The sequence below is a fragment of the Emys orbicularis genome, chromosome 13 (assembly GCF_028017835.1).
Source record: "Emys orbicularis isolate rEmyOrb1 chromosome 13, rEmyOrb1.hap1, whole genome shotgun sequence".
NCBI classification, from domain to species: domain Eukaryota; kingdom Metazoa; phylum Chordata; order Testudines; family Emydidae; genus Emys; species Emys orbicularis.
The window spans coordinates 10244279-10271174 of NC_088695.1; the positions used below are offsets into that span (position 1 = coordinate 10244279).

The following is a 26896-nucleotide window of genomic DNA, read 5'->3' on the forward strand; positions in this document are numbered from 1 at the left end:
GCAGAAAAACACAAATTAACCTGTTCTGCTGCGACTGACCCCTGTTAATATGTCTGTGTATTTCTCAATCACTGAACCCCTCGGCCTTTTGAAATGAACCTACCCGATCAATTAGCCACACCTGCTAGAATGTTAGGCTTGGTGCATGGCCGAGCCACACAACACTGATATAAGGGTGAGTCGATTCAAGTTTGGAGCATGGCCTAGACACCCAGCCCTGAGACTGGCTTGACAGCTGAGACCAGGCAGGTTCAGTGCATGGAACAAGCACAGCCTTGAGACTGGGGGCAGGGGAGGTAGCTGAGAAGAGGTCAGCTCCATGTATGCCACAGGCATACAGCACTGCAAGCAGGCTGGGAGAGCTGGCAGCAGGCCAGCTGAGTGTGCACACAGCTGGGGCATGACACAGAGGTAGCACTGACGGGCAGGGGAGATGCAAACATGTCTAGTACACAGCAGTGTGGGGGCTGGGGTGGGAGCTGGCACGCTCCGTGCATGGTGCACACACACCGCTGACAAAAGGAGAATCAGGTGAGATTGGGGCGTCTGATGAGAATGGGCAGGCTCAGTGCATGCCACATACTGTGCCTCGTTTTCCCCATCTAAACTATCTGGGCTCCTCTAGGGTAGAGCCAACCTACCTTTGGCTTGCTTGGAGTTCAATAAATAAGTTTGTCTGGTACGGGGCTCTGGCAGGGGTTCCACAATTGCCCCCCGTGGGGGCGGACGCTGTGAGGTGCATCAGAAAGGAGGATGCTGCAGAGTTGTGCTTGGCGAGACGAATTTTGGCTGATCGTGTGGCCTTGATTCCCGGTGGTGAGGAAGGGAAATGACATATGACGTCGCATTGGAACATCATATCCTGCTGCAGAGCCAGCCTTGTAACCAGCCACATCCCCAGCAGAGCTCCAGTCTCTGTGCTTTTCCCACCACAGTTACATTCCCTGTTCTGGTCTCAGGCAGCCGCTTCTCCCTCAGTCTGCCCAGATCACCCTCCTGCAGCCAGGATAGACAAGGGGCCTTGGAGACTCTGTGTAACCCTTTACCCTGAACAGGGCAGGGGACCCCAGTGCCAGCTCCCCTCACACGCTGTCCTGGGCCACTGGTCCTCTGCCCTGACCTGGGATGAATCTCTCTAAAGGGGAGAGAGAAGCTCCATCTGCACTGTCCATTGAGCTCCTGGCCTCTCTGCTGAGCCTCACATGGAGGGGGATGACCAGTGCAGACTTTGTGGGTTACCTTGGTGTGTGATGGAGACACCTACACCCCGGGAACCAGGCTGAGATCTCAGCACATTCCACGCAGGCCCCAGAGCAGCCGCCCAATGGACTTTCTGCCACTGCCCCCATGGACAGGATGTGGGTTATTAATCTGAAACAGACCAGCCAGAGAGAAGCATTGTTACTTGACCCCAACCCCAAGGCTTTGATGCTCACATTGTTCATGAATGCCAAGGAGTTGCGACAGGTGTATCAGAAGGCGAGGGAGGCAAGCAGTCACTGTGACGCGGCGCCGCAGACATGCCGCTTTTACGAGGAGCTGCATGCTATCCTCTGCAGCAAACACCCCTCCCCCAGGGATCCCCATGGAGACATCAGAGGAGTCGGAGTCATGGGGTGAGGAGGATGAGAATGGGAGACAGGCGAGCAGGGATCCATTGTTGGATTCAGGGCTTAAATTCAGCTGGAGCTGTCAGGAGTGGAGCTCTAGACAATATTTTCAATCCCCCTGGAGTTTTTATAGCATGTTGGAGGTTCCAGGAAATAATCTATAGGAATTTAAGACCTGATCAGATTAAACTCTGTGGCCTAATCTACAATGGAACGAGACTAAGAAAGAAATAACGCTGCCTTCATTCTGGGGTTTACATACATTAGCCCTGAGATTTAAAGCTGTAGAGCACTTTTCCCAATCACAAAGGTACTTTCTTTATTTGTGTCCAAATTTAAAATAGAAATGTCACACTCATAGCAAATGGCGACAGGAATGCCCCCTGTCTGTCATAATGCACTGCCCCTAGACCAGAGCATGAGGAAAGGTAGAGAGGTCAGACAACAACTGGGCTAGGTGAACCCCTATCATCACAACTTGCTACACCTGGTCCAGGAGATGGGGAAAGGTGGAGGATAGGGATAAGGGGACAGGTAGCAAATTGTGCAAGCAGCAGTTTGTAACGTTACACTGGCCAGGAGTGGGGCGGCAGGTAGCCCTCGTGACAAGGGGGGTGGTGGATTTGAGGGGGGTTGCCTAAGACACACTGGTGAGTTAATTCAGCCCTACAAATAACCAGAGGAACCTAGGATTACCCAGGAAGTGTGTGGAAGAGCCAGGTCTCCCAGGCTAGCACCCTACTCACCGGACGCACCTTTTCACTCTACAGGGATACTTGGAACAAGTAGCTGTACACGGGGATTCAAAGATAGAACAGATTTAAATCCCCTAGCGTCAGGGCACAAGCCAGTGACTAACTGAGGGGGTTGGAGGTGTGAGACATACAGATTTATTAAGGGGGGACTGGTCGGCTTTGGCTTGGCCCGGTTGGTATCCACCACCCCAGGCCCCACAACGCTGATGGAAATAAATGATCAACACATAGGTCATCTTTCCCTCGAAAGCCAGCAGGTTCCAGGTCTGGTGCCTGTCCCTGGAGGACTCTGGGACAGTTCTAGAGACCAGCCTTCGGTGGGACTTGGAGTCTCCTCTGGCCCCCTGACGTCTGGGGAACAAACAGCCGAACTGTTCACGTTTCCATGGTACATATTTAACCAGCTCAATAACCAAAACACGGAAAAATGAAAGAACGTTAATCACCTGGCTGAGTACAGTAACTGGTGATTTAAACCACCCCAAATAAATTAACAGTGCCTTCTAAGTGCTACATAACACTCCAGGAAGGCGGCGGATCTGTGTAGCCAGCAGTACCACCATAATAGGGCATCCTTAACCTTAAATACTAAGTGATATATTTTGGTTCCAGCCAAAGAGATGATAGAGGTCGGGTCAGATCGTGCCCTGATTGAAGTGAAAATTGCCGTTAGAGCCGTCCGTTCCATGAAGGCAGCCTGCCCAAATGATGGCTGATTAGGTAATCTCCCACGCCACACAGTAAGTTCCAATAAGGCTGGTTGTCGTATGACTGTTCAGTGCAAACGTAGGTGAAAACAACAGGATTTCTCAAGGTTCAACGTACAGATCCTAACCCCCAAAATCCCTGCACGTGTGATAACGAGGTTGTTTGACGTAGGGACCTGAGCAACTACTTGATAGGCGCTACGCTCGTGAGCTCACATGCACAGGCGCCAACTTTGTCATTTCCAGCGGGGTGCTCGCCCCTTCCCACCTCCGCCACACCCTTGCCCCATTCCGCCTCCTCCTCTGAGGACACGCCACCCTCACTCTGCCCTCTCCCTCCCAGCGCCTCCTGCGCACTGTGGAACAGCTGATCGCGGTAGGTGCTGGGAGGGAGGGGGATGAGCTGATCCAGCCCCAGAGGGAGCACCCACAGAGTCAGCACCCAGCTCACTTGTATTAAGGTCGATGGACTTGCAGGCTCGCTAGCGGTGACTCACTTGGTGTCAGATCTTGGATGCCCCACGTTGCTGACTCCTACCTCTCAGTGGCCAGCTGGGGTGGGGTGAGGGGGAGCGGGGGGGGGCGGCGAATGAAGCTCAGGGCACTTTGTGTGGCACGGCCAGAGGCCAGCAGCCAGTGCAAACCGGCCTAACAAGTGAAGGCCAAAAAGCCAGAATAAAGGTTTCTTCCTTTCCTTTGGTTTTTGCAGATGATGACCCAGCTGGCCCCTCCCACTTGGAACCTCAGGGCTCCTATGGCCAATCAGAACGGGGCACTCTCCTTCTAAGGTCACTGGCATCACCCAATCGGGTCTGATTAGGACATATTTATACAAATGAAGGAGCTCCTCACTCCAGTAATTTCAGGTTGCAATACCCTTGGATCCGCAGGTCTGTAGGTATCTGAGACATTACAGGTCATGGGTCAGCCCCTAGACGATATTGGACCCAGCCTGCAAACGCCAATCGCCAATTCTGAAACCATTTCTTAAAAATGCAAAGCCAGCAAAAAGTTGGAGGAGCAATACCAAGTGCTCCATGCATCCAGGTCACTTTCCCCCAGGCCTGTGCTGTTAGGCATTAACTGATGGTTCCCTTCAGATGGGGGAGGGATAGCTCAGTGGTTTAAGCATTGGCCTACTACACCCAGGGTTGTGAGTTCAATCCTTAAGGGGGCCACTTAGGGATCTGGGGCAAAATTGGTACTTGGTCCCGCTAGTGAAGGCAGGGGGCTGGACTCGATGACCTTTCAAGGTCCCTTCCAGTTCTAGGAGATAGGATATCTCCATTAATTTATTTATTCACCTAGAGCAGTGGTTTTCAAACCGTGGGTTTGAACCCATGGGTTTTGGACGGGTTTGAACCCATGGGTTTTGAACCCAGAACTGAGTCGTGGAATGGAAAGGACTGGTTCGCAGCCACTCTGGTCAGCACTGCCAACCGGACTGTTAAAAGTCCTGTCAGCAGTGCTGCCCGGCTAAGGCAGGCTAGTCCCTACCTGTTCCGACACCGTACTGTGCCCCAGAAGCGACCAGCAGCAGGTCTGGCTCCTACACTGAGTAAGGGGGGCACGGAGCTCCGTGCACTGCCCTGCCCCGAGTACCGGCTCCGGGGGTGGGTGGGGGGGAGCGGTGCCTGCAGGCAAGAACCTCGCAGCGCCGCTTGTGCGCCTCTGCCTTGGAGCCGGACTTGCTGCTGGCTCCTTCTGGGGCGCAGCGTGGTCCGCAGTGCCAGGACAGGCGGGAAGTCTGCCTCTGCACCCCGGCTGTGCTGCTGACCGGAAGCCGCCAGAGCTAAGCCTGAGGCGCTCCCCAACCCCGCACCCCAATCCCCTGCCCCAGCCCTAAGCCCCCCCAACCCAGAGCCCCCTCCTGCACCCCAAACCCTTCATCCCTGGCCCCACCCCAGAGCCTGAACCCCCAGCCCAGAGCCCTGACTCCCCCGCACCCCAACCCACTGCCCCAGCCCTGAGCCCCTCCACACCTCAAAACCCTCATCCCAGCTCCGTTGGGTTGTGGGCATCAACAATTTTCTTCAACTGTGTCGCCAGAAAAAAGTTTGAAAACCACCAACCTAGAGTACTGTGTGCAGTACTGGTCATACCATTTGAAAAAGGATATTGCAGTATTAGAGAGGGTTCAGAGAAGGGCAATGAGAATGATGAGGGGCCTGGAAAACCTCTTTTGGTAAGAAAGATTGAAAAGAATGGGACTGTTTACCTTAGAAAGGAGATGACTAAGAGGGGATAGGATAAAAGGGTATAAAATAATGAATGGGACAGAGAAGGCTGGGAATGTCTTTTCTGCCTGTCTCATAACACAAGAACAAGAGGACAGTCAATGAAATGGAAAGGGATCAAATTCAAAACCAATAAGAAATACTTTTACACAAAACGTGTAATTAAACTGTGGAACTCATTGCCACATGGAGTTTTTGAGGCCAGTAATTTAGCAAGATTCAAAAAAGGGATTGGATATTGATGATATGAACAACTAGAAACCCCAGAGTTAAAATAGTTAATTTAATGCAAATAAATTTTTTTTGAAGGAATAAATTGGTCAAGGTTTAAAATGATCTCTAACTATTAGGAATTAGAAACACTTCTATATAGTGTTTCCCCTCACTAGCTCTCAAAGTGCTTTACAAAGGAGGTACAGAAAGGGTCTTGGCCTTAAACCTGACTCTGAGCCTGGGTTTATTCTGTGGTGTAGAAAGAAAGCTGCCAAGCCTGCTCCCAGCAAGCCTCTATTGTAGAGGTGAGCAAACTACGGCCCCCGGGCCACATCTGGCCCGTGGGATCATCCTGCCCAGTCCCTGAGCTCCCTGCTAGGGAGGCTCACCCCCAGCCCCTCCCCTGCTGTCCCCCCTCCCCCGTAGCAAAGCCGCCTTGCTGGCAGAGCAACTGGCTCTGTCTGGGCAGCGGCGGTGTGCACATGTGGTGGCAGCTAGGGGGTTCCGGGGGGCAGTCAGGGGACAGGGAGCAGGGGGCGGGTTGGATGGGGCAGAGGTTCGATGGGGGGGGGGCGGTCAGAGGTCTGGGAACAGGGGGGGTTGGATAGGCATGGGAGTCCCGGGGGGCCTGTCAGGGGGCAGGGGTGTGGATAGGGGTTGGGGCAGTCAGGGGACAGGGAGCAGGGGGGGTTGGATGGGGGTGGGATCCCGGGAGGGTGATTAGGGGCGGCGGTTGCCGGGAGGGGGCAGTCAGGGGACAAGGAGCAGGGGAGGTTGGATGGGTTGGGAGTTCTGAGGGGCGGGGGGGGAAGTCAGGGGGCGGGAAGTGGGCGGGGGCAGATAGGGGGAGGGGGCCAGGCTGTTTGGGGGGCACAGCCTTCCCTACCCAGACCTCCATATAGTTTCGCACCCCGATGTGGCCCTCGGGCCAAAAAGTTTGCCCACCCCTGCTCTATTGGCTTCTTTGTGTATGTAATTGCTTCATTTCTTTAAGTAACATGTTGCTTGTTTGGGGGGTTTTTCTGGGGGGTGGGGGTGGCTTCTGGTGTGTTGTGTCTGTGTTGATGGGGGGGGGGGGCGTTTGTTTGTTTGTTTTTAATTTCCCGCCGGAGAGCCTGATTGGCTCCAGGTTGGGCAACCTGTTTTACAAGGCTGCTTGCTGGGTCCGGCAGGAAACGAAACTTATCCTGTTACACCGTCTGCAGGGAGCCATGGCTGCAGCCGGGAATCCTGTGAAGAGCCTCCGAGATGAAGCTACTTGCTCCATCTGTCTGAGTTTTTTCATGGAGCCAGTGATTATAGACTGTGGGCACAATTTCTGCCGATCCTGCATCACCCAGTGCTGGGAGAGACCAGATGCAGCCATCTCCTGCCCTCAGTGCAGAGAGACCTTTCCCCAGAGGACCCTGAGGCCGAACAGACAACTGGGGAACGTGGTAGAAATCGCCAAGCAGCTGAGTGTCCCAGCAGCAGCAGCAGGAGGAGATTTGTGCAACGCGCACCAGGAGCCTTTCAAACTCTTCTGTAACCAGGACCAAACTCTCATCTGTGTGATCTGCAGGGAGTCCCAGGCGCACCGGGCTCACATGGTGGTCCCTATAGAGGAGGCTGCCCAGGAGCACAAGGTAGGCCACGGCAGGGCAGGGAGCGGGGCTGGGAGCAGGGCCGGGGGGCGAGGGAGCCCAGGCCACAGCAGATGTGGATGCAGTGGTGTCAGGGCCAGATTAACCTTCTGTGGGCCCGGCACCAATCTTATTTGTGGGCTCCCATGGAGGCAATGGAGCATGGTGTGTGGAGGTCAGTCCCCAGAGTGAGGGGCCAGCCAGGGGCAATGAGGCATGGCAGGGGCAGCCCCGCTCTGCCCAGCCCAGGGCAAGGGCACTATTTACAAACCGGCAGTTGCCAGACACGTAGTGGCCCGCCCAGCCCTGTGCTGCCAACATGCCCCTTTCCCTCGGGACGTGGGCCCATGTTGAGCCACACAGCCCCCCCACCCAACATCGTCCTGACTCCCTATGCCCAGCACCCCCCCCCACCCCCTCCACACAAATGCATAGTGCCCTGCACAACACCATCCCTGCCCAGCACCCCCCTGCCCACAGCCCCATCACAACTGCCCAGCACCCCCCACAGAACGCCCACTCCCTAGTGCCCCAACATACACATCTTCCCTGCCCCCTCACAGCCCAGCACCCCCCTACCTCCCCCATGCCCTGCCTCCTGACCACACTCACTGGCCCTGCTGGGAGGCAACTGAGTCTGCCAGGCTGAGCTGGCAGCGCAGCCAGAGCTAGTCTCGGACTCCAGTCCCTCAGGAGTGGTGTGATCAGCCAGGCCAGGGCGGGCTCCCTCAAGATGCACTTCCCCTGGAGGGGCCCAGCCAAGCTCCCTGCACTGTCCCCTTCCACCCCCCACCTTGTCCCCCCCCCCCGACCGTGGCTGAGACTGGCCAGGCTTCTGCACCAGTCCCAGGCGGCTCAGCTCCGGGGAGACAAGTGGGGTCCCACAGGTGGTGGGAAGCAGAGACTGCCCGGAGCCGGAGGTGCACTGGGGTCCAGCCAGGGGGCAGAGAGGAGCAGGGGGGTTGGGACGAGGAGGCAGCAGGTGGGCAGGCCAAGAGGAGCAAGTGGTGGATGGGGGGAGCTAGTGGGGTCTCGGGGCTCAGTGCAAGCGGAGCAGGCCGGGGCCCCTTCTCAGCATTGGCTCGGCTCCATGGAGCCACTGGAGCCATTGTAAATCCGGGACTGAGTGGCACTGGAACAGTTTTTGGTGTGGGGGTGCTGAGCTACACCCCTCTTACCTCTGTCCATGCCCCCTCACCACCCCCTAGAGCTGGGGCCTGGAGCAGGGCTGTGGCTCCGGAAGTGGGGGTGGGAGGGGATGGGACATGGACAGGGTAAGGCGGCGGAGAGGCCCCCCCCTCCCCGCGGCCGAAGGGGCCCCGAGCCCCCGGCGGAGCGGCCTCCCCTTGGCCGAGCGGGCCAGCAGCCCGGATGCCCAAAGCAAAAGCTGGGGGTGCTGCAGCACCCCATGCACCCCCACTTCCTGCCCCTATGTGTGGCTGGCACTCCCCTGCCCCTGTGGGGGCTGGCCTGGGCCCCACCATGGCCTCCCGAATATTCCTCCTCCACACTCCCCCAGGGAGGCACGCTGTTATACAGACAAAACTACACAGGATCTTTTCAGGGGGCAAGACAAAGATGCCACATTTATTATGATAACAATTTGATTTATGACCAATAACTAAAATCTTAATCCTTATACACACACATTATACCTAATACCTGTATACACACACACATCCATCAGATGTTCTGCAGCTGCTGCATAGTTACCAGTCCTGAACATAGCTTGAGTCTGTGGCTTGGGTTCGTAGCTTGTGGCGGCTAACTGGCCAGGAAAGCTGGGCACAAGGAAGGGCTGGGTCTCTGTTGGGCATGCACCGATGCCCTTCCATGTTGGCAAGAGAATGTTACCCTCCAAAGTTTTCCATCTCACCCATCCTTTGTGTAGGCTTTAGTTTGAATCCAGAGTCTATAGGTTTTGCTGTGTCACGCTGCCTCTGGGTTTGGTGATTGATCACCCGTCAATTGCAGATGTGACTTTCAGCCTCGAACCTGGCTTTGATCTTCCTTCTATTGTACCTTTGTTCTTCTCTTTTTGGGGTGGACTCTTCTTACTTTGTTAGGGCTGTTGTCTGCATCTTCAGTCCTTGGTGTTTGAACTCTGTTTCATCAGGACAGGCTGGGGCTGGAGGTTGATTCCATCATCCATACATACCTCATTCACACATCTAAACTAAACTAATAAGATTACAGCAGGGTTTGCAAAAATGAAGGTTGCAGCAAGCCCTTACAAAATGGAGTAAGCGTTTTAAAATGGGGTTTGAATTACAATATGGCAAACAGTGAACAGAAGTTACAATATAGACAAGTGTAGTGGATGGCAGTGAACAGAAGTTACAATGTAGTCAAGTGTAATGAATGGTGAACAGAAGTTACAATACTGAAACCCTGCAAGTCTCAGTGATTTAAGCAGGAATTGGATTGACAGTGAAATTTACAAGAGCAACTGGCTGAACAGCTATGGATCTTAACAAGCATCTTAATTGTCAATTAGCCAGTTCTTGGGGTAACCGGTTTATGAATGAATGTTGTTTCATTCATAAAACTTTACTTATGAAGTTACATTAATAAAGTGAACAATTTAAAAACAATTTCATTCATCAGTTCTACAACGCTCCACAGTTTGGGGACCACTGGTCTAACCAGTCAAGGTGGACAAAGTGCAGGAGAGGGAGCCGAGGTACAGGGAGGCAAAGGCTGGGGATTCACAAAGGTACTTAGCTGCCTAAACCCCAGAGTGAGGTGCATACAGCTGGGGTTTAGGCACCTAAATGCCAGTTTTAGGCTCCACTGCAATCCCCAGAGCTACTGCCAAGCCCTGCAGGAGCCCAAACTCACTCAGGGCCTGTGTATTCAGGGTACAAGTTCTCTCAGTGCCTGTGTTTCTGCCTCTGGGCATGTGCACAGCTGCCTCCCTCTAGAGGCTTCTGGCTGCCTGTCTCCTGGCCACACCCAGGAGCTGGGTGAAGACAGGTGTTCTCCTGCCTCTCTCACCTGCAGGGCCTGATCTGGTGGGCACCCTCAGAGACAAAGACAAAGGACAGAGAGGCAGGGAAGGGGCAGTGACTTGACAAAGCTCACAAAACAGCTCAGTAGCAGAACCAGGAATTAAACCCTGGTCTCCCAATGCCCATCCTCGTTCTCTAGCCACTAGACCACACAGCCTCTCATCACTCCTGTCAGGCACTACTTTACAATCCCATTATAAACCGCTCAGCACAGCTGAGTTTTGACAGAGCTGGTGCTTGGCGTAGTGCCCAGCTTGAGCATTTCATATCTGATGACCACTGGCTACTTCCTGGAAGCAGCAGTAACGTGACATTGTCAGCAGCGTTCTCAATGGGTTCATTTCCTGCTACTTTCTGAAGCATAAGAAGCACTGAAAGATTTCCGCTTAAAAAAACAAAAGTTAATCTGCTTACTTTTTTTCTCAAGGGAAAACCAGGATGATGAATTCCTGTTTTCCCTGGCTTGCTGAACGCTGGTCACTTTGCTCGGAAGTGCTCCTTTTCCCTCATGCCAAACAATCGAACACAATATTTATGAACCTTGTGAGTGTGTTGGATTTTTAACCAGGAGTCCCTTTCTCCCAGGTGTTCATTAGGCTCCAGAGATTAATATAAACGTCTTGAAGTGTTTTAAACACTCTTACCAAAACTCCCTTCCCTGTAAGTTGCTCGGCTTTAACTCTCTGACATCCAGATCTCTTCATATACTGTTCCCTGTCATTGCATGGGAGCAGGACACTCGATCCTACACTGCTGGAAAATGGATACGACTTCAACCCATTGCCCTGAAGCACTTGGAGGATTCGCTGGAGGCAAAGGGCTGTCTGGACAAAGTCCCTAAGCCTCTACATCAGGTCTGGTGCCCCCAAGGCCTCGCTGTTCCCTGGCAGCGTGACACATACAGCATAGAAGGAATGCAGGGCTGAGACTGGGGCCTGAGATGCCCAGCTGCCATTGAAATGAATAGGAGCTGTGCTTTTAGATCCTCTGTGTGGCTCTGCAACATCTCACCCCCGGTGAATTACAGAAGATCCTCGGAGCACACTTTCAAAAGCACCGACTGACTTTAGAGCCAAAGTCCCATTTTCAAAGGAGATTTAGGCCTAAATCCCCAAAGGCACCTAGAAACTTTTAGGCACCTAGAAAATAACTAAGGACATAAGAACAGCTGCACTGAGTCAGACCAAAGGTTCATCTAGCCCAGTATCCTGTCTTCCAACAGTGGCCAGTGCCAGGTGCTTCAGAGGGAATGATCAGAACAGGGCAATTATCGAATGATCCATCCATTGTCTTCTTGTCCCAGCATCTGGCAGTCAGAGATTTAGGGATCTCTGGAGCATGGGGTTGCATCCCTGACCATCTTGGCTAATAGCCATTGATGGACCTATCCTCCATGAACTCATCTAATTCTTTTTTGAACCCAGTTATACTTTTGGCCTTCACAACATCCCTGGCAATGTATTCCGTGGATTGATTGTGTGTTGTGTGAAGAAGTACTTCCTTTTGTTTGTTTTTAAACCTGCTACCTGATCATTTCCCTTGGTTCCTGTTCTGTGAAGGGGTAAATAAACTTGCCCATTCAGTTTATCTACACCATCCATGATTTTATAAACTGTTATCACATCTCCACCCCAACCCCAGTTGTCTTTTCCAAGATGAACACCCTCCTCATATGGAGGCTGTTCCATACCCCTAATGATTTTTGTTCCTTTCGCTGTACGTTTTCCTATTCAAATATATCTGGTTTGAAATGGGCCAATAGAACTGCATGACGTATTCAAGATGTACCATGGATTTATATAGTGGCATTATGATATTGTCTGTCTTCTTATCTATCACTTTCCTAATGGTTTTTAAAATTCGGTTAGCTTTTATGAACAGGTGTTTACAGAGATGACTCGAAAATCTCTTTCATGAGTGGTAAGAGCTCCTTTAGACCACATCATTTTATATGTATAGTTGGAATTATGATTGCCAATGTGCATTACTTTGCATTTATCAACAATGAAATTCAGCTGCCATTTTGTTGCCCGTTCACCCATTTTTGTGAGATCCCTTTGTAACTTTTCACAGTCTGCTTTGACTCAGCTACCTTGAGTAATTTTGTATCATCTGCCAACTTTGCCACCTCACTGCTTACCCCCTATTCCTGATCATTTATGAATATGTTAAACAGCACTGGTCCCAGTATAGATCCTTGGGGGACCCTGGTACTTACCCCTCTCCATTGTGAAAACTGACCATTTATTCCTATCCTTTGTTTCCTATATTTTAACTGGTTCTTGATCCATGTCTTATCTCTTATCTCATGACTGTTTAGTTTCCTTAAGAGACTTTAGTGTGGGACCTTGTCAAAGGCTTTCTGAAAGTCTAAGTACACTATATCCAGTGGATCATCCTTGTTGATAATAGATTGGTGAGGCATGATTTCCCTTTACAAGAGCTGTGTTGATTCTTCCCCCAACAAATCATGTTCATCTGTGTCTGACAGTTTTGTTCTTTACTATAGTTTCAACCAATTTGCCTGGTACTGAAATTAGCCTTTGTCTGCAATACAGCCTATGTCGCCAAAACTTACGTTGCTCAGGCCTGTGAATGTTTCACCTCCCTGAGTGACATAAGCATTAATGTGCACAGTGCTATGTCAGCAGGAGAGCTTCTCCCGCCACCCTAAGCTTCTGCCGCTCGTGGAGGTGGGTTTATTATGCGCTCTCTCCCATCGCATGCGCTGCAGCGGCGCAGACGTATTGGTACAACTGCAGTGCTGTACTTATCAACAAGCCCTTAGGCTTACTGGCCTGTAATTGACAGGATTACAATGGGAGATGCTGCTGAGAGGGGTGTATCCTAAGCCCCGCCCCCTCAGAGTTTGGTGTAGGAATGCACCTGTCTCTGGGATCCACACCTGGGAACCCCTCTCCTGGAGTCAGGCGGCTTAGGCATCTAAGCTGTTTCTTGCACGATGGAGTTCTGCACTTGTCACTCCACACCAAACGTCCGGGGAGGAGGCAGCCGATCTTCACCAAGGGCAAGTCATGTCTGACTAACCTAATTGCCTTCTATGAGGAGATAACTGGCTCTGTGGAAGAGGGGAAAGCAGTGGATGTGTTATTCCTTGATTTTAGCAAAGCTTTTGATACGGTATCCCACAGTATTCTTGCCAGCAAGTTAAAGAAGTATGGGCTGGATGAATGGACTATAAGGTGGATAGAATGCTGGCTAGATCGTCGGGCTCAACGTGTAGTGATCAACGGCTCCATGTCTAGTTGGCAGCCGGTTTCAAGCGGAGTGCCCCAAGGGTCGGTCCTGGGGCTGGTTTTGTTCAATATCTTCATTAATGATCTGGAGGATGGCGTGGACTGCACTCTCAGCAAGTTTGCAGATGACACTAAACTGGGAGGAGTGGTAGATACGCTGGAGGGTAGGGATAGGATACAGAGGGACCTAGACAAATTAGAGGATTGGGCCAAAAGAAACCTGATGAGGTTCAAGAAGGACAAGTGCAGAGTCCTGCACTTAGGACGGAAGAATCCCATTCACTGTTATAGACTAGGGACCGAGTGGCTAGGCAGCAGTTCTGCAGAAAAGGACCTAGGGGTTACAGTGGACGAGAAGCTGGATATGAGTCAAAGTGTGCCCTTGTTGCCAAGAAGGCTAACGGCATTTTGGGCTGTATAAGTAGGGGCATTGCCAGCAGATCGAGGGACGTGACCGTTCCCCTCTATTCGACATTGGTGAGGCCTCACCTGAAGTACTGTGTCCAGTTTTGGGCCCCACACTACAAGAAGGATGTGGAAAAATTGGAAAGAGTCCAGCGGAGGGCAACAAAAATGATTAGGGGGCTGGAGCACATGAGTTATGAGGAGAGGCTGAGGGACCTGGGATTGTTTAGTCTGCAGAAGAGAAGAATGAGGGGGGGATTTGATAGCTGCTTTCAACTACCTGAAAGGGGGTTCCAAAGAGGATGGATCTAGACTGTTCTAAGTGGTACCAGATGACAGAACAAGGACTAATGGTCTCAAGTTGCAGTGGGGGAGGTTTAGGTTGGATATTAGGAAAAACTTTTTCACTAGGAGGGTGGTGAAGCACTGGAATGGGTTACCTAGGGAGGTGGTGGAATCTCCTTCCTTAGAGGTTTTTAAAGTCAGGCTTGATAAAGTCCTGGCTGGGATGATTTAGTTGGGATTAGGTCCTGCTTTGAGCAGGGGGTTGGACTAGATGACCTCCTGAGGTCCCTTCCAACCCTGATATTCTATGATAACGGTTAGCCTGGGGGAAGGGCGCTCACCTGGTAGGCGGGAAACCCCTGATTCAAGTTCTCCCTCTGCCTGATGAGGAGAAGGGATTTGAACTGGAATCTCCCACCTCTCAAGAGGCAATTATGACATTGCCATGACCACTGTCTGTGGGACAGCCTGAGAGGGACATGCAATGTATATAAATGTATCTGTGAGGACAGACTCCTCAGCCACCTGACCCTCCCAAACATTGTTTTTCTTGCCTCAGGAACAAATTCAAACCCGACTGAACACCCTGAAGCAAGAGAGAGAAGAACTTCTGGAGTGGAAACAGGATGGAGAGAAGCAAAGCCAGGAATATCTGGTAGGTTCCCATTGTGATGGTCCAGCAGTTACATCAGTCAGGGTTGATATTTCTCTCTGTCGGGAGAGTGTCAGCCCTTATCTATACACAGCACTGCTTTGATTTAGCTATGGCTACATCTACATGGCACACCACTGGGGGCGACCTGTAGGGTATCTGTAGCTACACAGCACAGTGAAAAGCAGGCTGTGTCCACGCTCAGCAGCGCCAACTTTCTCCGGCGCCGGTGGATGCCCGTGCCCCCCGCCCCTGGTCCTGCCCCGACTCCACCCCATCCCCGCCCCTGGCCCCGCCCCCATTCCAACCCCATCCCCAAAGTCCCTGCCCTAACACCGCCCCCTCCCTGCCCCTATTGGATCCCTTCCCCAAATCCCCACTCCGGCCCCGCCTCTTCCCCCAGCACCCAGCGTTTCCCCTCTCCCTCCCTGCCCCACGAATCAGCTGTGTCGCGGCGCAAGGGCTCGGAGGAGGAGAAGCAGGACACGGTGGCGCGCTCGCGGAGGAGGCGGAGGCAGAGGTGAGCTGGAGCAGGGGGGTGAGGCAGGGCCACGGGGAGCTTCCGGTGGGTGCTCAGCACCCACCAATTTTTTTCTGTGGGTGCTCCGGCCCCGAAGCACCCATGAAGTCGGCGCCTATGTCCATGCTGTCATGTGTAGCTACATGTGTGAATAAAAGACTCCAGCAGGGGGAGGCAGCAGAGCTGCCGGGGCCTATCCCCACTTCTGGAGTCTTTTCCTGTGGTGGGGAAAGGCTCCAGCAGTGGGGAAAGGCTCTGGCACTGGGGAATCATAGAATCATAGAATATCAGGGTTGGAAGGGACCTCAGGAGGTCATCTAGTCCAACCCCCTGCTCAAAGCAGGACCAATTCCCAACTAAATCATCCCAGCCAGGGCTTTGTCAAGCCGGGCCTTAAAAACCTCCAAGGAAGGAGACTCCACCACCTCCCTAGGTAACGCATTCCAGTGCTTCACCACCCTCCTAGTGAAATAGTGTTTCCTAATATCCAACCTAGACCTCCCCCACTGCAACTTGAGACCATTGCTCCTTGTTCTGTCATCTGCCACCATTGAGAACAGCCGAGTTCCATCCTCTTTGGAACCCCCCTTCAGGTAGTTGTAGGCTGCTATCAAATCTCCCCTCATTCTTCTCTTCTGGAGACTAAACAATCCCAGTTCCCTCAGCCTCTCCTCATAAGTCATGCGCTCCAGCCCCCTAATCATTTTTGTTGCCCTCCGCTGGACTCTTTCCAATTTTTCCACATCCTTCTTGTAGTGTGGGGCCCAAAACTGGACACAGTACTCCAGATGAGGCCTCACCAATGTCGAATAAAGGGGAACGATCACGTCCCTCGATCTGCTGGCAATGCCCCTACTTATACAGCCCAAAATGCCGTTAGCCTTCTTGGCAACAAGAGCACACTGTTGACTCATATCCAGCTTCTCGTCCACTGTGACCCCTAGGTCCTTTTCTGCAGAACTGCTACCTAGCCATTCGGTCCCTAGTCTGTAGCTGTGCATGGGATTCTTCCGTCCTAAGTGCAGGACTCTGCACTTGTCCTTGTTGAACCTCATCAGGTTTCTTTTGGCCCAATCCTCTAATTTCTCTAGGTCCCTCTGTATCCGATCCCTACCCTCTAGTGTATCTACCACGCCTCCTAGTTTAGTGTCAAAACTAAAGCACACCGCTGGGGGCGACCTGTAGGGTATCTGTAGCTACACAGCACAGTGAAAAGCAGGCTGTGTCCACGCTCAGCAGCGCCAACTTTCTCCGGCGCCGGTGGGTGCCCGTGCCCCCCGCCCCTGGTCCTGCCCCGACTCCACCCCATCCCTGCCCCTGGCCCCGCCCCCATTCCAACCCCATCCCCAAAGTCCCTGCCCTAACTCCGCCCCCTCCCTGCCCCTATTGGATCCCTTCCCCAAATCCCCACTCCGGCCCCGCCTCTTCCCCCAGCACCCAGCGTTTCCCCTCTCCCTCCCTGCCCCACGAATCAGCTGTGTCGCGGGAAGCAGCGGGACACTGCAGTGTAGATGGAGGAGGCACTGCTTGGGGGTGTAGAGCCATGTACATAGTATTTATACCCATGGGGTTCAGGCATATTGCGACTCTACTTGCTTAAGCAATGCCTCACCATGTACACTGCTATTTATGCCCATGTTAGCAGGGGCATATAGTGTACGTCCTCTACATTTATGTAGTATAGATGTACCTCAAATCACTTTTTAATGTAATGTCTTTATACTGGTGTAAACCCCTGACATGCAACATTTTAAACCTAATTTAATTTGAAACCTAGAGTGGTGTGTAGGGTTCACCTTGTCCAGTTAAACTGAGCTAGAAGGTGCTAACTAGGAGCAAGGTTGCAGTTAATTCAGGGTTAGCTATAATGTATTGGATAACTCCCAGATAACCTCAAGTGCTTAGCCTCTTGTCCACATACCCTTACAGGGTGTGATCATGTTTGTCTTTGTTTATCATCCCTCTGGACTTATTTCCAGTGGGATTAAGATCAGTGGGTCCAAATCCAGCTACAAACAATGATTTGAGGGGAGATTTTTTTCAAAGGCACGGATGGTGATTGGGTGCCTAATTCACATTGACAGTCAATAGGACTTAGGTTCCCTGTGGCTGTTTTGTATCTCTGAAATCCGGACCCTGAATCTCCATCTATAACCACCAGACACAACTGGTTTCCTCTGGGACACTGTAATTAACGGAATGCCAGATGAAACATGTAAGAGCTGGAGAAAAAGCATTTTGCACAGTATGTGTTGTAACTGGCTTTTTGTGTGGATAACCAGCAGAACTTTCCTTCAGTCTTCTCCACAACTCTCTGCCAATGTGTTCCTGATTCTGAGTCAGACCCTCCCTTCCAACCTTTCTGCTATTGGAAGACTCTAGATGATCAGCAGAATATACTAAGCCACTCAGACCTGAAAACTCATCATTTTCGAGATATTGGGTGACATTTTCAAAAGTGCCTAAGTGATTTTGGAGCCGAAGGTTTACAATTTTGCATGTTGCTAAGGGTCAGATTCTGACAGGTATTTAGGAGCTTAAAATGCAGAGAGAGGCCTAGTGAGATTTTCAAAAGCAACTAAGTAGCACCTAACATCCTCTGTAGTCAAGGGGAATTAGGCACCTAAGTGAAACTGAAAATCCCTCTAAGGGCTTATATGCATCTTTAGACACCTAAATAGCTTTTAAAAGCAGCTCCATATACATTTAAAAATTAAAAAAAAAATGGGTTTCAGCTCCTAAATAATTTTGCTGTTTCTGAAAATTTACCCTAAGTTCTATTTTCAAAAGTCACTTTCAAAGAAACTTAGGCTCCTAAGCACCAAAAGTAACTTTGAAAATAGGAATTGGATTCCTAAGTCACCAAGGCACTTTGGAACATGTTATTCATTCAGGCCAGCTGAGAGACTATCAGGCATGTTCCCTGAAATCTCATCCGTATGTTCGTAGTAGGGTAATATGAAAAGAGGGCTCTAAGACTCTCCCCATGTCCCTGATAGGCTGTCCAACTTTCTCATTTGTGAAAACCAGACTCTGAGCGCTGGAACCTGCCCCGTCCCAGGCTCCGCCTCTTTCCCTCGAGGCCTCGCCCCCCACTCCTCTTCCCCCTCTCACTGCCGCTTGCTGCTCTCTCCACCTCCCTCCCCCTACCAGCTGAGCGGGGCTCTAGGGGTATGGAGGTGATTGGGGCAGGGAGAGCCACACTCCAGGGGTAGAAGGGTGATTGGGGCAGGACAGGGGAGCTGCCCGTACTTTTCTCCCCCCAGAGCCATCCCTGAGTGCTCCTCCAGGCTCCCAGCAGCAACTGCTGCTCTTCCCACCACCTGGTGGTGGAAGCCAGTTACTGTGAGTAACCGGACTTCTAGTCTGGACACTGCCAGGTTCCCTTTTCAACTGGACTTTCCGGTTGAAATCTGGACATCTGGCAACCCTAGTCCCTGACCTGTCCTTTCCTGTTTGTCTCTTCATTACAGGGAAAGATAGAAGCTAAGAGGCAGAAGATTGTGTCTGAATTTGAGCAACTGAGGCAATTCCTGGAGGAACAAGAGCGACTCCTGCTGGCCCAGCTGGAAGAGTTGGACAAGGAAATTGTGAAGATACAGGATGAAAATGTCACGAAAGTGTCTGAGGAGATTTCCCGTCTCAGTGACTTGATCAGTGAGATAGAAGAGAAGTGTCAGCAGCCAACAAGCCAATTCCTGCAGGTGAGACAGTTAGAGACACCCAGATCCCTGCCCAGGGAAGGGAGAGATTCTGATTGATTAACTTTGGAGTTTACTAAGTTCTTGGAGAGCTCCCACTCCACAATGGAGACTGTCAGTGTGTCCTTTAGCAAAGTGAGGGAAAACAAAATTTGACACTTCTAATATTTCCAATGTGGAAACAGTTTTGCTGTTTTAAAGGCAGATGTCTCAGGCCTTTTTGATACATCCTATGTAAGCCCCTTCATTTTCAGTTTAAACTAATTTTTACCAAAAAATTCCTGGGTTTTACAAGAAGTATTATTCTTTTTTTTTTTTTCTGATTTTCATCCTGCTTTTGTATCATTCAAATATATACAAAATAACTTGTTTTATTAGGAAAATACAATGCATTGCATGAGATCTCTGTATTCCAATAATACATTAGTCAGTGTGTATATACAAAGCTGCCTGCTGAAGTAAGAATGTATTGTTCTAGAACAGGGGTGGGCAAATGTTATGGCCCAAAGGCCACATTGGGGTTGCAAAACTGTATGAAGGCCCAGGTAGGGAAGGCTGTGCCTCCCTAAACAGCCTGGCCCCCGCCCCCTATCTGCCCCCTCCCACTTCCTGCCCCCCGACTGCTCCCCCTCCAAACCCCCAACCCATCCAACTCCCCTAACCGCCCCCCCCCCGGGACTCCCACACCTATCCAACCCTCTCCCCGTCCCCTGACTGCTCCCCCCTCCCCAGAACCTCTGCCCCATCCAACCGCCCCCTGCTCCCTGTCCCCTGACTGCCCCCCGGGACCCTCCGCCCCTTATCCAACCCCTTGGCCCCGGCCCCCTTACCATGCCACTCACAGCAGCATGTCTGGCAGCCGTGCCGCACGACAGGAGCGCACAACCCCGACGCCCAGAGCGCTGCCCATGTGGCCGCGAGGCAGCGGCAACAGCAGGAGAGGGGCTGGGGGCTAGCCTCCCTGGCCGGGAGCTCAGTGGCCAGATGTGGCCCACGGGCCTTAGTTTGCCCACCTCTCTTCTAGAAGATACACACAATAAACCAACAGGCACGCACACAAGCTCTGAAGTGCGTGTGCATCTGAACGTACTGATGAATCTCATGGCCACCACATACACATTTCAAACAGTTAGCAGACAATGGGTTAAAGATTTGATGCACTAAAATGGGAAGAAAATGAAAATCTGTATCAGAATACGTTTCAGAACACAAGGAAGTATTCAAAAGGGTTAAAGAAACAAAAACAGGAGCAAAGGATGAAGTAGAGTGTATGCGCTGCAAATGGGATGGCCCATTTGTTTTAGTTCTGCAGCAAACCACAGTGATGAATGGAATTCAAAGCATTAATCTACTGAATACTTTTTTTCCCCTGTCTTTCCATCCACCAAAACAAACCCTGATATTTACCCAGAAAAATTAAGTTTTTTGCACTGATTTTTCCCTGTTTTTGTTGTGGTAATAAACCCTGATAAATTCCCAGGAAAAATTAAATAAAATAAAAACTGAAAATGAAGTGCCCTAATGATATGGAAGCAATAAAAGGCACAACTCCAGTTTCTAGGAAGTGGGAGATTAGGAAAGCAAAGTTCTTTGCAGGGCCTATTAAGAAACGGGAATGAATCCAGCTTCCAGAATTGCTGACCAGAATTGCATACATGGAGAAAGACAAACGCTCTGACACAGCAGTTGCATGTGGAAGTCAGGGATTCATGTGTCTGATCAGTCAGTTTGAGCAAGTGCCATTGGCACAGGCAAAATAGAATTTAGAAGGAGAAAACCCACAATCATGGTGCGTGCTTAGGGGCCCCATTCCGTCGAAGTCTGTGAATGGATTTTTAAAGGTGCAACTACAAAGAACTGCATCTAGAGCTCGACTAGGGATGGCAAAGTGAGTCATCCATCTCCAGAGCAGGCGCAATCCCCAGCTTGTGGCACGTGGGACTGAACTCTTTTTTTTTTTTTTTTTTTTCTTTTTTCTTTTCCCCCCCCCCCTCTTTCTGTCTTCTAGGACATCAAAAGCACCTGGAGCAGGTACGTAGCTCCTTTCTACTCTCCCTTACGCTTCATGATGTTGGAAGGGGATTGGACCCCTGGGGTCAGATTTTGCAGGGTATTTAGACACCTGACATGTAGCTAGGCACTTAGTGGAATTTTCCAAAGCAGCTAAGCGAGTTAGGCACCTCCCATTGGAATCAGTGGCAGTTGGGAGCCTAGCTTGGTTAGGTGCTTTTGAAAATCCCAGGACTGACCTTTAAAAATCAGGCCTTAAGTGACTTGCCCAAGGTCACGCAGGGAGGCTGTGGCAGAACAGGGAGTGGAACGTAGGTTTCCAGAGTCCTATAGCAACCCGTTAACTAGTGGAGCATCCTTTCCCACGAGATTATGCCCGTCTCTCTGAGGGGCAGCTTGTGGACCCCTTACTCTCTAACTCCCATTTGAGGATCTAAGCATTTAAATACTCCAGAGAAGAGGGCAGTTGACTCTCCAGTGGGAGTTAGAGGCTCACAACGAGCCCACAAGAGAGCAGCCTCTGGTAGCTCATTCTCACAAAAGAAAGAAAAGATTTAGAGATTTTTGTTTTGTTTTCCCCTCTAGATGTGCGAAGCTGAAGTTCGAGAAACCAGTGGCCGTGCCAGAGGACCTGAGAGAGAGAGTCGGCGTCTCTTCTCAAAGAAATGTTTGTCTACAGGAGGCTCTGAAGAAATTCAAAGGTAACTTAACAGTTATCTGGGTTCATGCTATGGTGATGGTACATTGAGATGTGCCTCTCACTGTGGAAGCAGATGGACTCTGGCCTATTAGTTCTCCACTCGTCCCAGCTAGACGTCTTTGTGAGTGGGATGCGGAGAGCTCAGGGCTGATGCCAGTTCACCAGGCCTCCACTTGGACTGTCCCAGACCCAACCCTGGGTGTCAAAATTGGCCACTCAGAATTTCAGAGAGACACAATCACCAGGTGTTTTAGAAAATCTTGAATTTAACCTCCCTGGCTGGGATTTTCCAAGGGACCTAAGGGATTTAGGCACCCATCTCTCTGACCGTCCATGCGGAGTTGGCCACCATATGGCCTCAGCCCTTTTGAAAATCCCAGTGTCTGTACCTCAAGTTCCTCCATCTTTAAAAAGGGGGAAATAATGGCCAACCTACCTTGTTGTGCTAATTAGTGAATGCCGCCCAGTGCTTTGAGATCCTTGGAGGCAGGCAGGAGATGGAGAGGTGCAAGATAGTATAATTTGGACGATGATTTCACTTTAGTTTGGTCTCGCTGTAAAGGTCTCCCCATTCCAATGTGCCTCTCGTTCTATGGTCTTTTCCTTTGGGCTGTCTCAGAATTACAGCACGGTTCCATGCAGTGCTGCTGTAGCCATGTCAGTCCCAGGATATTAGACAAGGCCGGGGAGGTAACCGCTTTTATTGAACCAACTCCTGTTGGTGACAGACAAACTTTTGACCTACACAGACCTGAAGAAGAGCTCTGAGTAAGCTCCAAAGCTTCTCTCTCAAGCACAGTTACATTAATTAACGGTAGGAATGTCACCAGTCAAGACAACATGAAATCACCTCTTCCAATCCTTCCTTTCTCTAGAGACCCGGCCCTCTGAACTGACCTCTGAGCCCAAAGGCAGAGAGAAAGGGTGAGGGCTAGATTCACAAAAGCACTTGGGGGTCTACCTACCATTTTAGCACCTGAATCCCAGAATCAGACCACACTGGGATTCACAAAGCCCCCCGCTCAGCTGCAACCAAACCTTGTAGGTGCCTAAAATCACTCAATACCTCTCTTTTTGCAGTAAAAGTCCCCTCAGCACCTGTTTCTGCCTCTGTGCAGGCGCACGGCAGTTCCAGTCTAGCCGTCCAGACATAAGTCCCAGAGAGATACATGAACTGGGGAAAGAAAGGCGTTCGTCCTCCTAACTCGCCTATAGGGCCTCAATCTGATACACATGCTCTGAGCACACTTACTGGCTCAGGCCCTATATGTGAACTTACCCAAAAGAGCTAGGCCATGGAGTAGGAGGAGCTCCCTTCTAACCTATAGATCTGTGATTAGGATACTCACCTGGGATGTGGGAAATCCCCCGTCCCCCAGAGGGGAAGAACGGATTGCAACAGGGGTCTGATTTGAGCCTCCCTCTGTCTCCCGCGTTGAATCTGATCCACTGTGTATAAAATATTGAGCAGGGGGACAGGCTTCTGGGTCTCCCACTTCCCAGGTGGATGCTCTAGCCACCTGGCTACAGAGACATTCTCATCATCTCTCTCTCGCCCAATGAATATTGATTATCCCCAGTGGAACATCTCCCACAGGAGAGCATGAGGGCACCCATGCAAAGGGAGGCACCTACGGTGCTACCCAGCCTCAGTCGCCGAACATCCTGAGAGGGCCGGGGCCTAGCACAACCCCTCACTGTGGTACTTCCCGCTGGCTGGCGTAAGCAGGGAGTCACCTAGCACGCTGGCTTTTGTGAATCCCATTCCGAGGTGCAACTCTCTCCCCGTTCACGGTACAGGGAGCCTGACTCAGGCTTTGTGAATCACAGTGGCTTTCTAGGTGCCTAAATGTTGGATGTTGTGATGCTGAGCATCACCTCACCTGTTTCTTTGTGAATCCAGCCAGCCCTAAGTTTTCATGAGGCTATTTTCCTACAAGAAAGGGGGAAATCACCTTTCCTCTGATCTTTTCTTTCTCCAGAGACCCTGCCCTATCAACTGCACTTTCTGATCTCGAAGGCAGAGAAAGAGGGTAAGTTTCCATGAGGATATTTTCCTACAACAATTATTAATTAAAATCTCAGGATTAATTTTTAGAAAAAGCTTCTGAAGCCTTTTACTAGAGTGGTTTAGCCTGCGTCCTCGCTGCAAAGTGGGCAGGTCACGAGCCCGAGTGAAAGTAGAACCCCGGCTGTACCTCAGCTCCCCATCCAAGCCAACGGGCCTGGTTGGAAAGCACCACTGAACTCAGGTGAGGGGTTTGAGGCTGGACAGGAAGGGCATCAGGGTTAGCAGCTGAGTCAAAGCCTGCGTTACCTCTGCAGTGAGGACAGACCTTAACACTTTCCTTCTGTCTCTCTCTTCCCTCTTGCAGTGCAGGCCACTCCTGATCCAGACCTGGCAAATCCCTGTTCCATCATGTCCACAGATGGGAGTATGATACAGAAATACCAAAACGCGGGATACTCAGTGCCACAGAACAGGTTTTATCCTGCTGCCTGTGTGCTGGGCTATATGGGCTTCACCTCAGGGAGATGTTACTGGGAAGTGGAGGTGGGGAACAAAGATGACTGGGTTTTGGGCATTGCCAAAGAGTCTGTGATACATGAGGGAGCGATAAGCTGTACACCAGAGGAGGGGATCTGGGCTTTGCAGAGTACAGGGAATGAGTACTGGGCCCTCACCTCCCCTAAAACTACTCTGGTCCTACCTCGTAGCCCCAGTAACATTGGGATTTACCTGGATTATGAAGGGGAGAAAGTTACATTTTATGACATTACATCTTCTGGCAGAGAGCCAATCTTTACTTTCACATCTTCTTTCACTGGGAAGATCATCCCCTTCTTTGGGAGCCGGCTTGTTCAATATTGGAATCAATTCTTTGATCTCGATGATCTATCTGATTAAAACCATGACAGAGGAGTGGGTATCTCTCTCAATATGAGATATCTAAGGTAGAGCAAAGATATGGGAAATATATAAATTATGGCTATCACATTGCCAGCCTTAAGCATATGAAAATGATGTGTCAGGCTCCCCAAAATCATGTTTGTCTTAATCTTTTTTTAATATTAAGTTATTTTTCTCTGCCTTCTGGTTTCTGAGCTTTCTGGATGTACTTGTTTCCAGTCTTCAAGCTTTTCTACACAAACATGAAGCCCTGGAAATGTATCTGTAATATAATCTGTGCTCCCTCAAATCTATCCACTCCAGCAGCTGGGACTTTAAGAAAAACACCGAGGGCTGCGAGACTCACAATAAAATGGTGACGAGAGAGGACAAGATTGAATTGCTCAGCATTATTCAACCCTCTTCCATGCCTGTCTCTGTAACTCTGTGATCCTCCAGGCACACACAGACTGGCCAACCAGGAGCCATTCTCAGGGTCACAGCAGAGCCTGCCTCTCTAAGGACAGGACTACACTTAAAATGCTGCAGTGGCAGAAACACACTGGTGCCGCTGTAGCGCTTAAGTAAAGAAGCTATTATGCTGTCGGGAGAGCTTCTCCCATCAGTGTAGTTAATCCACCTCTGTAAGAGGCGGTAGCTATGGCAAGGGGAGAAGCTCTCCTGTCAACGTACCGCTGTCTACACCAGGAGTTCAGTCGGTATGACTGTGTTCACTGAGGGGTGTGGATTTTTCACACCCCTGAGTGACATAGTTATACCAAAGTAAGTTTACAGTGTAGACCTGGCCTAAGTTCTGACTCAATGAGGGTCATCCATCAAAGTCCTCTGCTCTTAACTATGCTTGTTACATTCATAAGTAATGTTCCACACACCCATCCCCCAATTCCCTAGATCAGTGCTCCTATTTTGCTCTGTTTAGTTATTTGGATGCTGTAGATTCAGATGTGAAAATTTACAGAATAAAGTTTATTTCTATCTTCTGGTCTTGGACTTTCTTTTCTTTTCTTTTCTTTTCGGTCTTCAAGATCATAACTTAAAACTGTGCCTCTGAAAGCCAATAAATAGATTTAATTAGATGTCATTTTCCCCCTACTCTTTACACAAGCCTCCAGTTTACTGAACTGGAAAGAGAGCGGCTCAGATGCACAAAGGGACTTAAGCAACTAAGGCCTGGTCGACGCTACAGAGTTAGGTTAAAGTCTGGCAGCTTAAGCCGACCTAATAATGTGTCCATAGTACAGTGTTCCTCCCACCGACATAACTTGCCTGCTACGTCGACTAAATAACTCCACCTCCAAGAGAGGTGCAGTGCTTACGTCGACATAGTTAGGTCAACGCAGTGACAGTGTAGACTCTGCATTGCCTGCATCAGCTTAATTGTCCTCCAGGAGGTGTCCCACAATGCCCCATTGTGACCCACCCTGGTCACTGGTTTGAACTCCGCTGCCCAGCAGCCAGGTACACAGGAACAAGCCCCTCCTGTTTCAGGATTGGGAATTTTTGAAATGCCATTTCCTGCTTGCTCTGCATGGAGAGCTCCCCTAGCACCTGCCCAGCTGAGCAGGCCGGCTACAGGCTCCCAGCGCTCTGCTGCCTGCACCGCACAGGAGGTGTTGGATCTCCTGGGTCCATGGGGAGAAGAGGCTGTGCAGGCCCAGCTCCGATCCAGCCTTAGAAATGTGGACGTCTATGAGCAGATTGCTCGGAGCGTGGGGGAGAAGGGCTACGAGAGGGGCCCGCAGCTCTGCCGCGTGAAAGCCACGGAGCTGTGCCAGGCGTACCAGGAGGCGAGGGAGTCCAGCAGTCGCTCTGGTGCGGCTGCACAGACATGCCGCTTTTACAGGGAGCTGCACGCTATCCTCTGCAGTGATGCCATGCCACCCTCGAGCCCCATGGATACCAGAGGGGTTGGAGTCATGGGCCACCGCACGCAACCCTGAGGATGAGAATGGGAGACAGGTGAGCAGGGGATCAATTGTCAGATTCAGGGCTTAAATTCAGCTGGAGCTGTCCGGAGCGGAGCTCTGGTAAATATTTTCAACCCCCCTGGAGTTTCTATAGCATATTGGAGGAGGGCCTGGGGGGCTCTGGGAAATGCTCTATAAGAATTTAAGCCCTGATCACATTAAACTCTGTGGCCCAATCTATAGTGGAACAAGACTAATAAAGAAATAACACTGCCTTCATTCTGGGTTTACATACACTCGCCCTGAGGTTTAACGCTGTAGAACACTTTTCCCAATCACAAAGGTACTTTATTTGTGTCCAGATTTAAAATAGAAATGTCACACTCCTAGCAA

General features: G+C 50.8%; 1 protein-coding gene across 1 annotated transcript; it reads left to right on the forward strand.

Annotated features, from left to right (window-relative positions):
* Positions 1–6733: 6733 nt before the first annotated feature.
* On the forward strand, positions 6734–24593 carry LOC135887971 (zinc finger protein RFP-like). Its single transcript, XM_065415779.1, has 7 exons — positions 6734–7147; positions 14662–14757; positions 18748–18978; positions 20984–21006; positions 21571–21686; positions 23668–23718; positions 24061–24593. The coding sequence occupies exons 1-7, from the start codon at positions 6734–6736 to the stop codon at positions 24591–24593; spliced, it is 1464 nt and encodes a 487-aa protein (XP_065271851.1).
* The last annotated feature ends 2303 nt before the right edge of the window (positions 24594–26896 follow it).

Coding starts and splice junctions, on each gene's coding strand:
- LOC135887971 (XM_065415779.1), top strand. CDS start 6,734: ATGGCTGCAGCCGGGAATCCTGTGAAGAGCCTCCGAGATGAAGCTACT. Junction 7,148..14,661: donor AGGCTGCCCAGGAGCACAAG/GTAGGCCACGGC, acceptor TTCTTGCCTCAG/GAACAAATTCAAACCCGACT. Junction 23,719..24,060: donor CTCGAAGGCAGAGAAAGAGG/GTAAGTTTCCAT, acceptor TCCCTCTTGCAG/TGCAGGCCACTCCTGATCCA.